The following is a 12,687-nucleotide window of genomic DNA, read 5'->3' as shown; positions in this document are numbered from 1 at the left end:
TTTGATATCCAGATAAAGCTGGGATCACAATATTACTTTTACATGGAGACTCAGACTGCTCTTGCTGTGCCTGAGGAAGACAACTGCATTGTGGTTTACAGTTCTATTCAAGGCCCTGAGTTGGCACATGTTACAATTGCAAAATGTCTTGGTCTTCCCGAAAACAACGTGCGAGTCCTTACAAGAAGGGTGGGAGGAGGTTTTGGTGGCAAGACCATGAAAGCAATGCCCGTGAGTATCTTTCTATACACATTTTCATATTTCAACATCTTAAAGATTCTTCTATATCAGAAAGTGATATAAAACTGCTTTATATAAATTCAAAATGGTAGAATTAATTGTGAATCATCCTTCTCATGACCTGCAAAAAAGCATAAAACACTCAAAAAATTGACCTTACTCTTTTTGTTACTAACATTTCAAAACCTCCTGTTTCAAAATGAAAATTTAAAATGCTTTACAATTCTTCTACGGATGAAAAATGATTAGCAGGACTTGCCAGATAGCTGAGCTTTTTGATCTTCCTAAACAAGGATATTATAAGGTTGAACAGTCCTTGTTTTCTATTTTCTTCTCCCCAAACGTTTTTCTGCTAGTAAATAGATAGCATCTGATGCTTTGATACAATTTCACCCTTTTCGTTTCATAAATGCATTTAGATTGTGTTGGGAGTATTAGCCTGACTTCTAGACACTTGCTTTTTTTTCTTATGGAATGCACATATCGGTTCTCAGTTCCACTAGTACTAATGGGTTTCAAAGGTCCCATCTATACAACTCTTTGAATTGAAATCTTGTTTTTTATGCTAAAGGTTATGGAACATAATCATTAAGCTTATAAATTTGCTCAACTTAAAACTGACACAGTATTTAATGGAGTTTTGCTGTCATAGTATGGGCCACGGTTGATGTCAATGTTGTTTGCACCTGATGTACATCAACATGACTTCATGACTTTATACATACGTATTTAGTTCATGCAAAGCCTGTTTGCACCAGTTTGGCCTATTACATGAAGTTAAATAGCTGTTTTGCATGGTCCTGGTTTGAATCTCTTTATTAGAATAGATGTTAGGTTCCTTGGTTGGTAGTATAAACTATGTATACACCTGCGATAAGTTTTCTGAGAGGAGGAGAAATAGCAAATGCAAGAGTAAAATGCTTAGAACTCTAGCTTCATATTACTGCATATTGCTACATATGCTCTATATTTTCATTGACAAGATCAACATATATATAGTGCTTTTACAATGATTAAACTAAAGCAACTAACACAAGTGAGCCTACTAAACAAAGCAATCTAGCACACTAAACAAGTTAGTGTTACTCATGCATTGGCTTAACTTAAACAAGACAGGCTTATCCTAGTCATACTCTTAACTAAAAATAGGTTACTTTCACTAGAACAAGTAATCTTCATGCACCATATAGGACAATGCACATAAGACCGCAAGAGTAAACTTTCTCATTGTTGTTGTTGCGACTGCCCAAGGGCCATTTCACACTTAACAACCTGACTTCATCAATTCTTTTATCTTTGTTGTAAATGTATTACATATTAAGGAAGACTGCATTCAACATTAATTTATAGACCTTGTAATGCATCTTGTTGCAATAAGTTTCTGACGCTGCATTATTTAATGATTCTGATCCTATTTCCACCTATGTATTTTTTCCTTTTTATAGTACTTAAAAATGGGATATGATGTTTTAGGTTGTTACAGCATGTGCACTTGCAGCACACAAGTTACAGTGCCCTGTTAGGATATATCTCAATCGCAAGACTGATATGATTATGGCAGGAGGAAGGCACCCCATGAAAATAACTTACAATGTAGGATTCAGATCAAATGGGAAAATAACAGCCTTACATCTTGATATCTTAATTAATGCTGGCATATTTCCAGATGTCAGTCCATTGATGCCAAAAACTATTGTGAGTGCACTTAAAAAGTATGATTGGGGTGCTTTATCTTTTGATATAAAGGTATGTAAAACAAATCTTTCAAGTAAATCGGCAATGCGAGCCCCTGGAGACCTGCAAGGATCATATATTGCCGAGGCTGTAATTGAAAATGTAGCATCTTCTCTTTCCATAGATGCAGATTCAGTGAGAACCATAAATCTTCACACCTATGATAGCCTTAACTTATTCTATGGTGCTAGCGTAGGAGAACCTTTGGAATATACTTTAACTTCAATATGGAATAAATTAGCCACATCTTCCAGCATAAATCCAAGAGCTGAGATGATAAGAGAATTTAATAGGTGTAATGTGTGGAAGAAAAGAGGTATTTCTCGAATTCCTATCGTGTATGAGGTGATGCTGAGACCAACTCCAGGAAAAGTAAGCATTCTAAGCGATGGGTCTATTGTTGTTGAAGTTGAAGGAATAGAGCTAGGCCAGGGGCTCTGGACCAAGGTAAAACAGACTACTGCATTTGCTTTAGGTTCAGTAAAATGTGATGGATCTGGAGACCTCTTGGATAAAGTATGAGTCATACAATCTGATACCTTAAGCTTAATTCAAGGAGGGTTGACTGGTGGGAGCATTGCCTCTGAGTCGAGCAGTGAAGCAGTTAGACTTTGTTGTAAAGTCTTGGTTGAGAGACTGATACCTCTAAAGGAGAGGCTGCAGGCACAAATGGATTCTATAACATGGGAGAAGTTAATTCGCCAGGTAGCTATCTATATGTCTAGAACATTTTACTACTCATCATCTTTGTTATTTACTCTATTTAAACTGCAAGTCCAGAATTTTTGAGAAAAAAGTCATTCAATGTGATAATAAGTTGCATGTTTTCTAAACGGGTCTTTGTAAAAAGATGGGTTTTATGGACAATAATGTAGGAGATATGTTACTATATTTATTCTTATTATTTTTAGATTGTTCTTTATGTATAAAGATGTTTTCCATCTCACCTTTACAATGATAAAAATTGCAGGCATATCTGGAAGCTGTGAACTTATCAATAAATTCTATGTTTGTCCGAGACTCTGCTTCCACGGAATACTTAAACTATGGGGCTGCAGTGAGTGAGGCAAGTTCTTACACTACATCTTTATCTTTTGGTGCCTGCTAGCTAGTAGATTCAGAAGATCTTTGCATATTTTGCATGTTGTTCATAATGACATGGTCACACTCTTTAACAGTTTTTCAGAACTGAAACTTAAATGAGATTATGGTGACACAGGTGGAGATAGACCTTCTGACAGGGCAAACAACCATTTTAAGATCAGATATCTTATACGATTGCGGACAAAGTCTCAACCCTGCTGTGGATTTAGGACAGGTCAGTTGATTAAACATATTCTTAAAGTGTAGCATTTGCAAAATTTTGCTAAAATTATAGCTTTTAGAAACTCAAATTTCTCTTTATTTATTGAGGGACACGTCTTTTTTTCTATAGCCTCACTGCATTTTCCTTAACACGAAAGAGATTGCTTCATGGGTCTATTATGTTAAGGATTAGGAACTGTTGTTTGTAGATTGAAGGAGCTTTTGTACAAGGAATTGGGTTTTTCATGCTTGAAGAATATACAACGAACCCAGATGGATTAGCAGATGTAGAAGGCACTTGGACGTACAAAATCCCCACAATAGATACCATACCAAAGCAGTTCAATGTAGAAATAGTTAGCAGTGGACATCACCAAAAACGCGTTCTCTCTTCTAAAGGTAGATTTATTTCCACACATAAACACATAATTTGTTAAGAAATGCAATGCGATGCTTTTAGTATCAAGTTTTGAAGGATACTTGTATGCAGTTTATAAAAAATTTGGATGTTGAATGACATCTCCTTTGTGCAGCTTCTGGTGAGCCGCCATTGCTCTTAGCAGCCTCAGTCCACTGTGCAGTAAGAGCTGCTATCAGAGAAGCGCGACAACAGATTGATTCATGGAGTGGCCTAGACTTTTCTAATTCAAAATTCGAAGTGGATGTCCCTGCCACCATGCCTAAAGTGAAGGAGCTCTGTGGACTGGACAGTGTGGAGAGGTACTTGCAATGGAAAATGGGCGGCAATTGATTTACTTATTGAAGTTGGACTTTAACAAAGATACATTGTTTGTTTTCACTATAATAATAATGGCAACTTCACCCATCTATCAGTACAAGATACAGTATAATGTAATATTAGACGATCCAAATGCCACATTTTAAATTGTTGTCAAACAACCATTTCATTTAAGAACTTAAATTATTTGATAATAACACACTTTGATGCTGGAAGCATGCCTATTTTATATATTAACTAAACATATGAGTAGTCAAAAACATCAAACTCTATTTTTTTTTTTTTTTTATCATAGAAACTCTGACTATTCCATTACAAAATTTAAATGGTTAGATATAGTCTTAAGAACATTTTTATATAACTACCCATCTTACTTTATAAACTAGATGTGTCTACCTCTTCTGCTACTTCTCCTCCTTCCATTATTATTTCAGCAAGCTGTTGGTCCTTGGCAAGTGAAGAATTTGTTATCATATGGACTAGAGCTGCGTTCACTTGTGGGGACGGGCCCTTACGTAGTTATAACGCATCTCTTGCAAACGAAAATTCTTGTAAAGGTTTGATGTATATCATCACCTATATATCAAACCAATAGATTATTGACATATTTTAATTAGTTTTTAAATAATAAAATATATATCAATAATCTAATATCAAAGTGAAGAATTTGTTATCATATATGGACTAGAGCTGCGTTCACTTATAGGGATGGGCCCTTACATAGTTATAACGCATTTCTTGCAAACGAAAATTCTTGTAAAAGTTTCATGTATGTCATCACTTATATATCAAACCAATGGATAATTGATATATTTTAATTAGTTTTTAAATAAAAAAATATATATCATTTATCTAATATCAAAGTGCATACGTAATATTTTTTTATTAATTGTAGTATATGTACCAACCAACTAGTACTTAAAAAAATATTCTTTCAAAAATTCCCTTTTCCAAGGTGATGTTTTTGCAAAAATATACTCCTTTTCCTTAAGTTATCGGATGTTATTTGTTCTCATCAACTTCAAAGCTATTATGGAACATAGTAACTTGGCTCAATTACTGTATTATTATAGTAGTAGATATTTTACTGTAGTTAATATTAGGAAATTAGCAAAAGAAGTTATTTATTATTCTCTTCGACTGTTGTCATTATATAGTTATTTTAATATACTATAGGTGTATGGTACCATATAAGTTTATATGTATTAATATTATTTTGATTTTAATAATTTATTAATATAATTAAATACTAAATTAGTTAATTATATACAATACTTAATTATTATCAATTAAATAAATTATTTTTACTTATTAAAATTTTTCATCTATTTTTAGAATTTAATTAATACTACTTGACAACTATAAAATTTTAACTCGTATGAATAATTAAAAAATATATATGAATTTATTGACAATTTATATTAGTAAAACAACATATAAAATAAATAAAATATTTAAAATAATATTAATTAATAGCCTATAATTAAAAAGTAGACTTATAATAGTAGGTGTAATATGTCCATATTATGTATATATATTTAGAATATTTTAGTATTTTAATTTAATGCTTTACATATATAATATGTAAAAAATTATACTTATTACCTCACTTTAGATTTATTTTCCAATTTTAGATATTAATAGCCAAAAAGAGAAAATAAGAGCTAAATATTCACAAATGGACATAAATAGAGTTCTTACTGCCGAGACCCAGAATTAAAGACACGTGGACTACTAATTTTACAGGTTTATCCAAATATATCAAAGCCCAATGGAGAATTAATTAAATCTTTTATATAATTATGGACCACTATTAATTATTTACTTAAATTAGGATTATTAAGGGTTGTAGGAGATAACTCTTAGAAGTTTTCTACTTGAAGGACTCTGCAAGAGAAATCTCTATAAGTAGTGGAGATTAGTTATATAACAAATATACATTCAGTATGTATCTGTCCATTATTTATCTCTCGACAATTCTCTACAGTTGATTTTCCATAAATACTTTAATTTAGTTTTTTTTTTATTTTTTTAAGATTTAAGGAGATTTTTAAAAAATAGAGAATAAGTAACAATTATCATCCTACTTGAAAGATTCTTGACTTAAAGAGAGCTTTTACTTTTTCTCTTGTTTTTATATTTTTTTATTTAATTACGATAATCGTTGGATTAAATATGTCATGCTAGTTTCATAAGTGTTTAGTTTAGCCTTTTTTTTAATCTATATATGAACCTTGTTATTTATTTATTTGATGAATGATTGCTTTACCTTCATGTCTTTATTAGTTTTAATTAATGTTGTTAATTGACCATCATATTAATTTAATAATAATACTTGTTATGAAAATATCTAGGTTGAATGTATTAGAGGCACCATCTTTACTTCAATCTATGTTGGTAGAAGAAACTTTAGTTGCATCATTAGTATGAGTGGTTAAAGGAAAATGCACATCACCATCTAATTTATTAGATCTAGACTTAAAGTAAAATAAATAGATTACTAAGTAAATGACTAGGCTAAATACTAGTTTTATTATATATTTACATCATAGTCATTGCATATACTTATTTTATAATTTATTATATTTGTATGAATATCTCATTTCTCCAAATTATTGATTTAGAGTATTTAGAGTATTTAGATTTATTTTCAGTATTTTGTGTGATAATAAGTCTTTATAATAACTACTTTACAGTTATTTGTGAGATCGACCTCGTAATAAACTTATCCTTACTATGGAAACAGTTCGTATACTTGAAAGTACATATTGATAGTCATCAAAATGCCACAATAATACTCTAGCAAAATCAGTCGTTTATAATTGATATGATATAATGTAACTATATTTGTTATACACTTAACTTTTATGATAGTTTAGAATTAATTTTTTTTCATTTGTTCTTTTTTCTCGATCAGATTTTTTATATTTTGTTCAATTATTGTTATATTTTTAGATTTGTTCAATTATATCTCAAACAATTCTCGCAAATGTAGAAACTCGTGCCTGCATCCAAAAAAGTCAAAAAAAATTCCGATACATTTATTGTAAAATTAACTTATGGTAATGTTGAAAAATGTTTTTATTGCTTTTAAAAAAACTAAAATAAGAAAATTGGTAGTAATAAATCTATATATGTTTAAATAAGGAAATAATATTTAAAAGGGCTAATTGCAAAAAAATAATGAATTTAGAGCTTTTGTGAATTTAATATGACTTTTACATTTTGTTAAATTTTAGCATATATTTTTACAAATTTTAACAATTCAAAATACCGATTGAAAAATTCGGCATAATTTTGCTAATGTGGCGTCGGGGCTAGTTGAGCTACTCCACGTAGATGCCAATCCAGATCACACATTTGCTTAATTGTAAATAAAGTCACGAACTTTGATTATTTTTTCATTTTTCCATGAATTTTTAATTTTGACAAATTTATATACAAATTTACATATTTTAGATATAGTATAATTAGAATAATAAATAAATTTAATTACAATAAGAAAAGAATAAAAGTAAAATATTTAGTAATTAATATAATACTTAATTATGTTAAACAATTAAGTATTAGTCATGCAAAATATTCATATAAATATTGATTAATTGTGAAATCATAGATTATAAATTATAAATTTTATTTTAGAACTTACTCATTGTCTATAATTTTATAATTAATTAAAATAGATTTTAAAATCATGTTTATGATTTTTTAAACAATTTTAATACTTTGAAAATTAAAAAATATTATCCACATTTTACCCTTTTTATTTATTATGTTTGTATTCTTATTGTAAATTAAATTTATTATTTACTACTTTAATTGAATTGAAAATTCGTGTATCAATTTTTTAAAATTAAAAAGTCATGGTAAAATTATAAAAAAAGAAAAGTTAATGATTTTCGTTTCAATTAAGGATGGAATTTTTGATGTGGTATCTATGTAGAGTAGTCCAGCCAACTTTGGCACCTCGTCAACAAGATTATGCTGGATTTTTTAACCGGTGCTCTAAATTATAAGAATTTGTAAAGTTTGTGCTGAAATTGTAAAAATTTAAAAGTTATATTAAATTTATAAAAAGCGCTAAAGGCCTTTTTTTTTGCAATTACCCTATTTAAAAAGAAACAAAAAACACACCTGTTATTGTCAGCACCAATTTTCCGGATCTAGATATTGAAGGAATTATGAAAAAACCGATGATGAAATTTATTGCCTTTCTCGAGTCTTCGAAGACTGAGAAGGGGCAAATCCGAGTAAGGGTTGAGAATAATTGGACTTCAAATTACTTGTTTAGAATCAATTTGGATCCAATAGAAAGAAAAAGTAAGTTTGATGGGTAAAACAATAATTTTTACAAGTTTAGGAACTAAATTGTTAAAATTTTTGAAACTTTTGCCCCTTTAGAGCAATCAGCTCTGTGTAGAACCGACTGACTCTACAAAGTGCCGATTGGCCATTTTTTAAAATCTAACGTTGTTTTACATATTTTTTTTACCTAATTGGTAAAAAGAAAGTTTCTAGAAGATATTTGTGATAATTACTAGGAATTTTAAATTTATTTAGTGATTTTAATGAATATTAATATGATAAGAGGAAAGATAATCTATTGATTTTCTTAATTAAAATAATTACATAGTTATCTGCTCATCTAGGGTTCCTAACCCTACTCCTATAAATAGAATAATATAGTTGATAGATCATAAATAGTTATACTTATTGTGTTTAATTCAATTACGTTTTGATTGGATAATGTGCTTAATTGTGGAGATTGTGTTTATTCTGATCTAGATGGTGAAATATCAAGGATTGAGTGGAATTCAGCCTAAAGACATGTTTTAAGGCATCACTTGTCAGAAACTAAATCTTTTGGAGGAAGAGCAAAAATCTGGGCAAAATATCATTTTCAATAAGGGGTGACCACGCCTTACAATCTGTGAGCTGCTGGAATCTACAGAAGAGAATTTCGAATTTTCAAGATAAGTTCGTGGTGGACCCACTTTTATAGAATTTTCTTTATTTTTGGAAGTGCTGGATAAAGAGAACTTTCTCCCATCTATTTAGGATTTTAATTTATTTAGATTACTCTTTATCTTATCCTTCCTTATAGGGATAAGATCATATAGGAAGTTTATTTCTTTTTTATAAGGATTATCTTATTATGGTTTAGGTTTGACTTCCTATATAAGGAGGCTAGTTCTACCAAGTAAAAGACATCTGAGTACTTTGAGCTTATTATTATTTTTCTTCTTCTTATATTCTTTTCTTGTGAATTTTTACTCCACCATGTGTGACTAAGTTTTTAGTTTCTGATTCAAGAGTGAATAAATTCCAATTGTGACTTTGTGAGGCTTTGTGCTTAACAGAATTCTTCTTTAATTCAAGTATTCTTTATTTCTTGTTTTTATTATTTATGAATTTTTGATATTGATTGAACTGACGACTCAACTTTGATATTGATTTTTCTATTACTAAACTTTGAGTTTGTGATCCGTAATTGTCATGAACGATTGACTCAAGTAGCAAGGAGCTGGCTCATGTGTGTGTGATTGCGGCCTTTTCGAATTACATAGCTTGCATGATAGGCTCTAGGGAAATAAAGGAACAAAGTTAATTCAATTGCAGCTATCTCAATTAATTAATGTTGGTTTAGTCATTCTCATTATTCTTAATGCTATAATTGTGTTGATATGGAACGCTATCTTGCCCAGTTGACCTATAGTATGTTTTGATTTGGATATTGGATTTGAGTCAATTATATTAGGAGAATTACACTTGTTGCGGCTTTTCCGAATAAGTAGACTAAGTACTTGAATAGAAAAATTAATATTTTAGCCTATGATCATAATTACAATTGGATGGAATTAGCACTATTGAATTGGAAGTTTGTTAAGATTGATTTTTATTTACTTTAATATTCAGCTTTCATTATTTTCTGTTTATTTATAATTTTGGTTCAAACATTCTAAATCCCCCATTTTTATTTGATTTTGAGAAGCTATTCACATTCATTCCCTTGGGATTCGACCTGGTTTCACTATTTCTACAAATTAGAAAAATCGGTAATTTATTTTGAAGGGCTTCGACAACCCGTCCAATAGCCTAGGTATAGGGTTAGCTAAACTCATTAAATACTAGAGTGATACACATTAATTGTTAGAGCTTCAGTTAAAGGCAAAGTCATTAAGTAAGAATTAGAGATTTGGAAATTGGTTTTGGAACGATAGAAGATTTCTCTAACCCAAGTAGCACTGGATTCTTAACCAATCTTCGATTCTACCACCTCTTCATCTCTATAGACTTGAAGATCAGCATTCAACGATGACAACCTGAGGGTTCCTCAAATTCAACACCATCAGCATCCCCATCTTCACAAACTGGTTCTTTTATTTTATGTTTTAAAAACATTATTAGGATTGGGTCTTTTCTTAGTTATTTTAAATGACTCATAAAAGTTACATGATTAGATTAAGGTATTTTCCTAAATTAATATGTTTATAATTTGTTGGGCGTCAAATATGATAATATGAACATGCCAGGAATTGAATCTGATAATAAGAAAATATAGGATTATGAATCTATTAATATGTTTGCCTTTTAGATTTTTAGGTATGTTTAGTCAAAAGATTAGGGTTATATGTTAGTTATATGTTTTCTTTACATTTTTTTAATTAATTAGTTTTTAGGGTTTCATAATCAAGACTTGAAATCTGATGTTGTTCCAATATTTTCAGTTTTTTATGTTAGGGTTCGCATGACTTTCTTAGGTTTTTTTATTTAGTTCAATTTTTTTATGTTTTTTTATTTCATCCTTTTGAATTATAATCATTTGTTAACCTTATGTGCATGTAAAATCGGCTCTATGATGTGAAAAATAAAAAAATTAAAGCACCGGCCTAAAAGACCCCCCCCCCTCCCTAGAGCCAATCGACTTTGCTTTGAGCCAATCAGCTATTCATTACTAAACCCTAATTTCCTAAATTTTCAATGTATTTTTGATATATTTGTATACTGTAACTTAGTTTAGGGTGTTTTTCTTTTATTTTTTTGTTGTAGCAGGGTTGTAATAGCTAGATTTATTTTCTGCTCTTTATTTTTGTTTTATGTTTGATGAATGCCAAATACTTGCTATTTGATTGCCTAATTAAAATTAGGCTTATAGACATTGGACCTTAAAATTGGAACTCTGATGAAAATTGTAGCCCATTAGGTTAATAAAATGCCATATTAGGCTTAAATTTAAAATCAATATAGACTTAGTGGAATTTTTCATGCTTTAATTGAGTTAATTGGGCTACATTAGATTTAAGATCACTTAGTAGAGCCTCATTATAAAAGTAGTCCATTTAGGTTGAAAGGCTGGAATTCAAAGCATAATTTGTAATTAGGCTAGACTAGGTGAGCCTTGTACATAATTGGCTAGAAAATTAGGTTAATAACTCTAAACATGGGTTAGACTTAATAAAATGGGCTAGACTTAGATGGACCTCACATGTTGTAGTGATTAATGTGTAGAAATATAACTATTGCATTTATAGGTAAGAGCTCGTTAAACAATAAAATTGAAAATAGAGATACATAAATAAGGAAGTTGGCTTCTGGATCCATTTCTAGATTTGTGATGTAAGCTTCCTTATGTTATCGAGAAACATCACTCATTAGTAAAAGTGTCCCAGTGAATTACACGAATGATAACTCTCATCTTCGTGCTAGCCTATATAACTAGTTAGTGTGTTTCCGATTAAGTTGAAAAGTCTTATAGTGCTGTAGTCGCTAAAGACACTTGGTGTGTACCTGAAACCGCCACCCATAGTGGTGACTCCGTTGGGAATAAGAGAAGATGATTCCACTGTATCTTTATTTTTAATTTTATTATTTAACGAGTGATTCTTGCATCACTATACCATTTTCATACATTGTGCACTTTGGTCCCTATAGTGCTGATGGCGTCTGTTAGTGGTTCTTTGGTTCCACTTGAAAATTGGAATTAAGACACTAACCAATCATCATTCATAGGTAATTAGTGGATTTCCTTCATTGCATGGACCCTTGAGTAGGGAGATGAGTCAAGAAAGAACACATTTTACTTATGGGAGCCTTTTATCCTTATCTAAAACTCAACTCATTGTAATGATAATAGTAATCTCCCATAGAAAACCTATTGCTTGCTATTTGAAATGTTTCTTATCATAAGTACTCAAAACTAACATATTGGAAGGCCTTGGTCCAAGGACATGTGGAATTAGGCCCCGGGGCCAAAATATTTAGGCTTTTATACTTGTATTGGGAAATATGACTATAATACTTAGTTGGAGGTATTAATTAGAGATCTTAAGTCCATCAAATAAAATCCAAATGAGTCTTTCTCTAATTTCTTGACCAGGTGGAGGAAAAAGACCGGACTAATGAAAAACAAGTTCTCTGAAAAGGACCAAGTTCGTATGGTGCTTCAAAATGTTCTTCTTGGTTGATTTGAAAGGCTTCAGATGATGAACCCGAAGACCTTTATAGATTTATATGATGACGATCTTTCGATCGAAGAAATCGAGAATGACAAGAGGAAGACTATACGAACCGGCGAGAGACCAAATTATCAGGCTGGAAGGAGTAGGACTTTAGATGTGAATAATGTCGAGCAATTGAGAAACTTCTCCAAATTTAAGCAACCTCTTTAG

At 30.5% G+C, this 12,687-nt stretch overlaps 2 protein-coding genes across 3 annotated transcripts in view; both read left to right on the top strand.

Annotated features, from left to right (window-relative positions):
- LOC8286574 (indole-3-acetaldehyde oxidase) overlaps positions 1–2,673 on the top strand; it is a 24,813-nt gene extending 22,140 nt beyond the window's left edge. Inside the window, exons 5-7 of one of the 2 annotated variants that reach the window (XM_048378470.1) lie at positions 13–231; positions 1,714–2,421; positions 2,531–2,665. In XM_048378470.1, the coding sequence (XP_048234427.1) occupies positions 13–231; positions 1,714–2,421; positions 2,531–2,539 (936 nt within the window). In that variant the 3' untranslated portion in view covers positions 2,540–2,665. Of the gene's footprint in view, positions 1–12; positions 232–1,713 lie in introns of both variants that reach the window. The other variant, XM_048378469.1, reaches the window with a different exon arrangement.
- LOC125370947 (aldehyde oxidase 4-like) lies at positions 2,644–12,687 on the top strand. Its single transcript, XM_048378412.1, has 6 exons — positions 2,644–2,679; positions 2,945–3,040; positions 3,194–3,292; positions 3,489–3,678; positions 3,813–3,999; positions 12,492–12,687. The coding sequence occupies exons 1-6, from the start codon at positions 2,644–2,646 to the stop codon at positions 12,685–12,687; spliced, it is 804 nt and encodes a 267-aa protein (XP_048234369.1).

Source organism: Ricinus communis, chromosome 8 (genome assembly GCF_019578655.1).
Source record: "Ricinus communis isolate WT05 ecotype wild-type chromosome 8, ASM1957865v1, whole genome shotgun sequence".
NCBI lineage: Eukaryota > Viridiplantae > Streptophyta > Magnoliopsida > Malpighiales > Euphorbiaceae > Ricinus > Ricinus communis.
The sequence above is the reverse complement of the archived record's forward strand: the minus strand, read 5'-3'. Positions and strand labels throughout refer to the sequence as shown.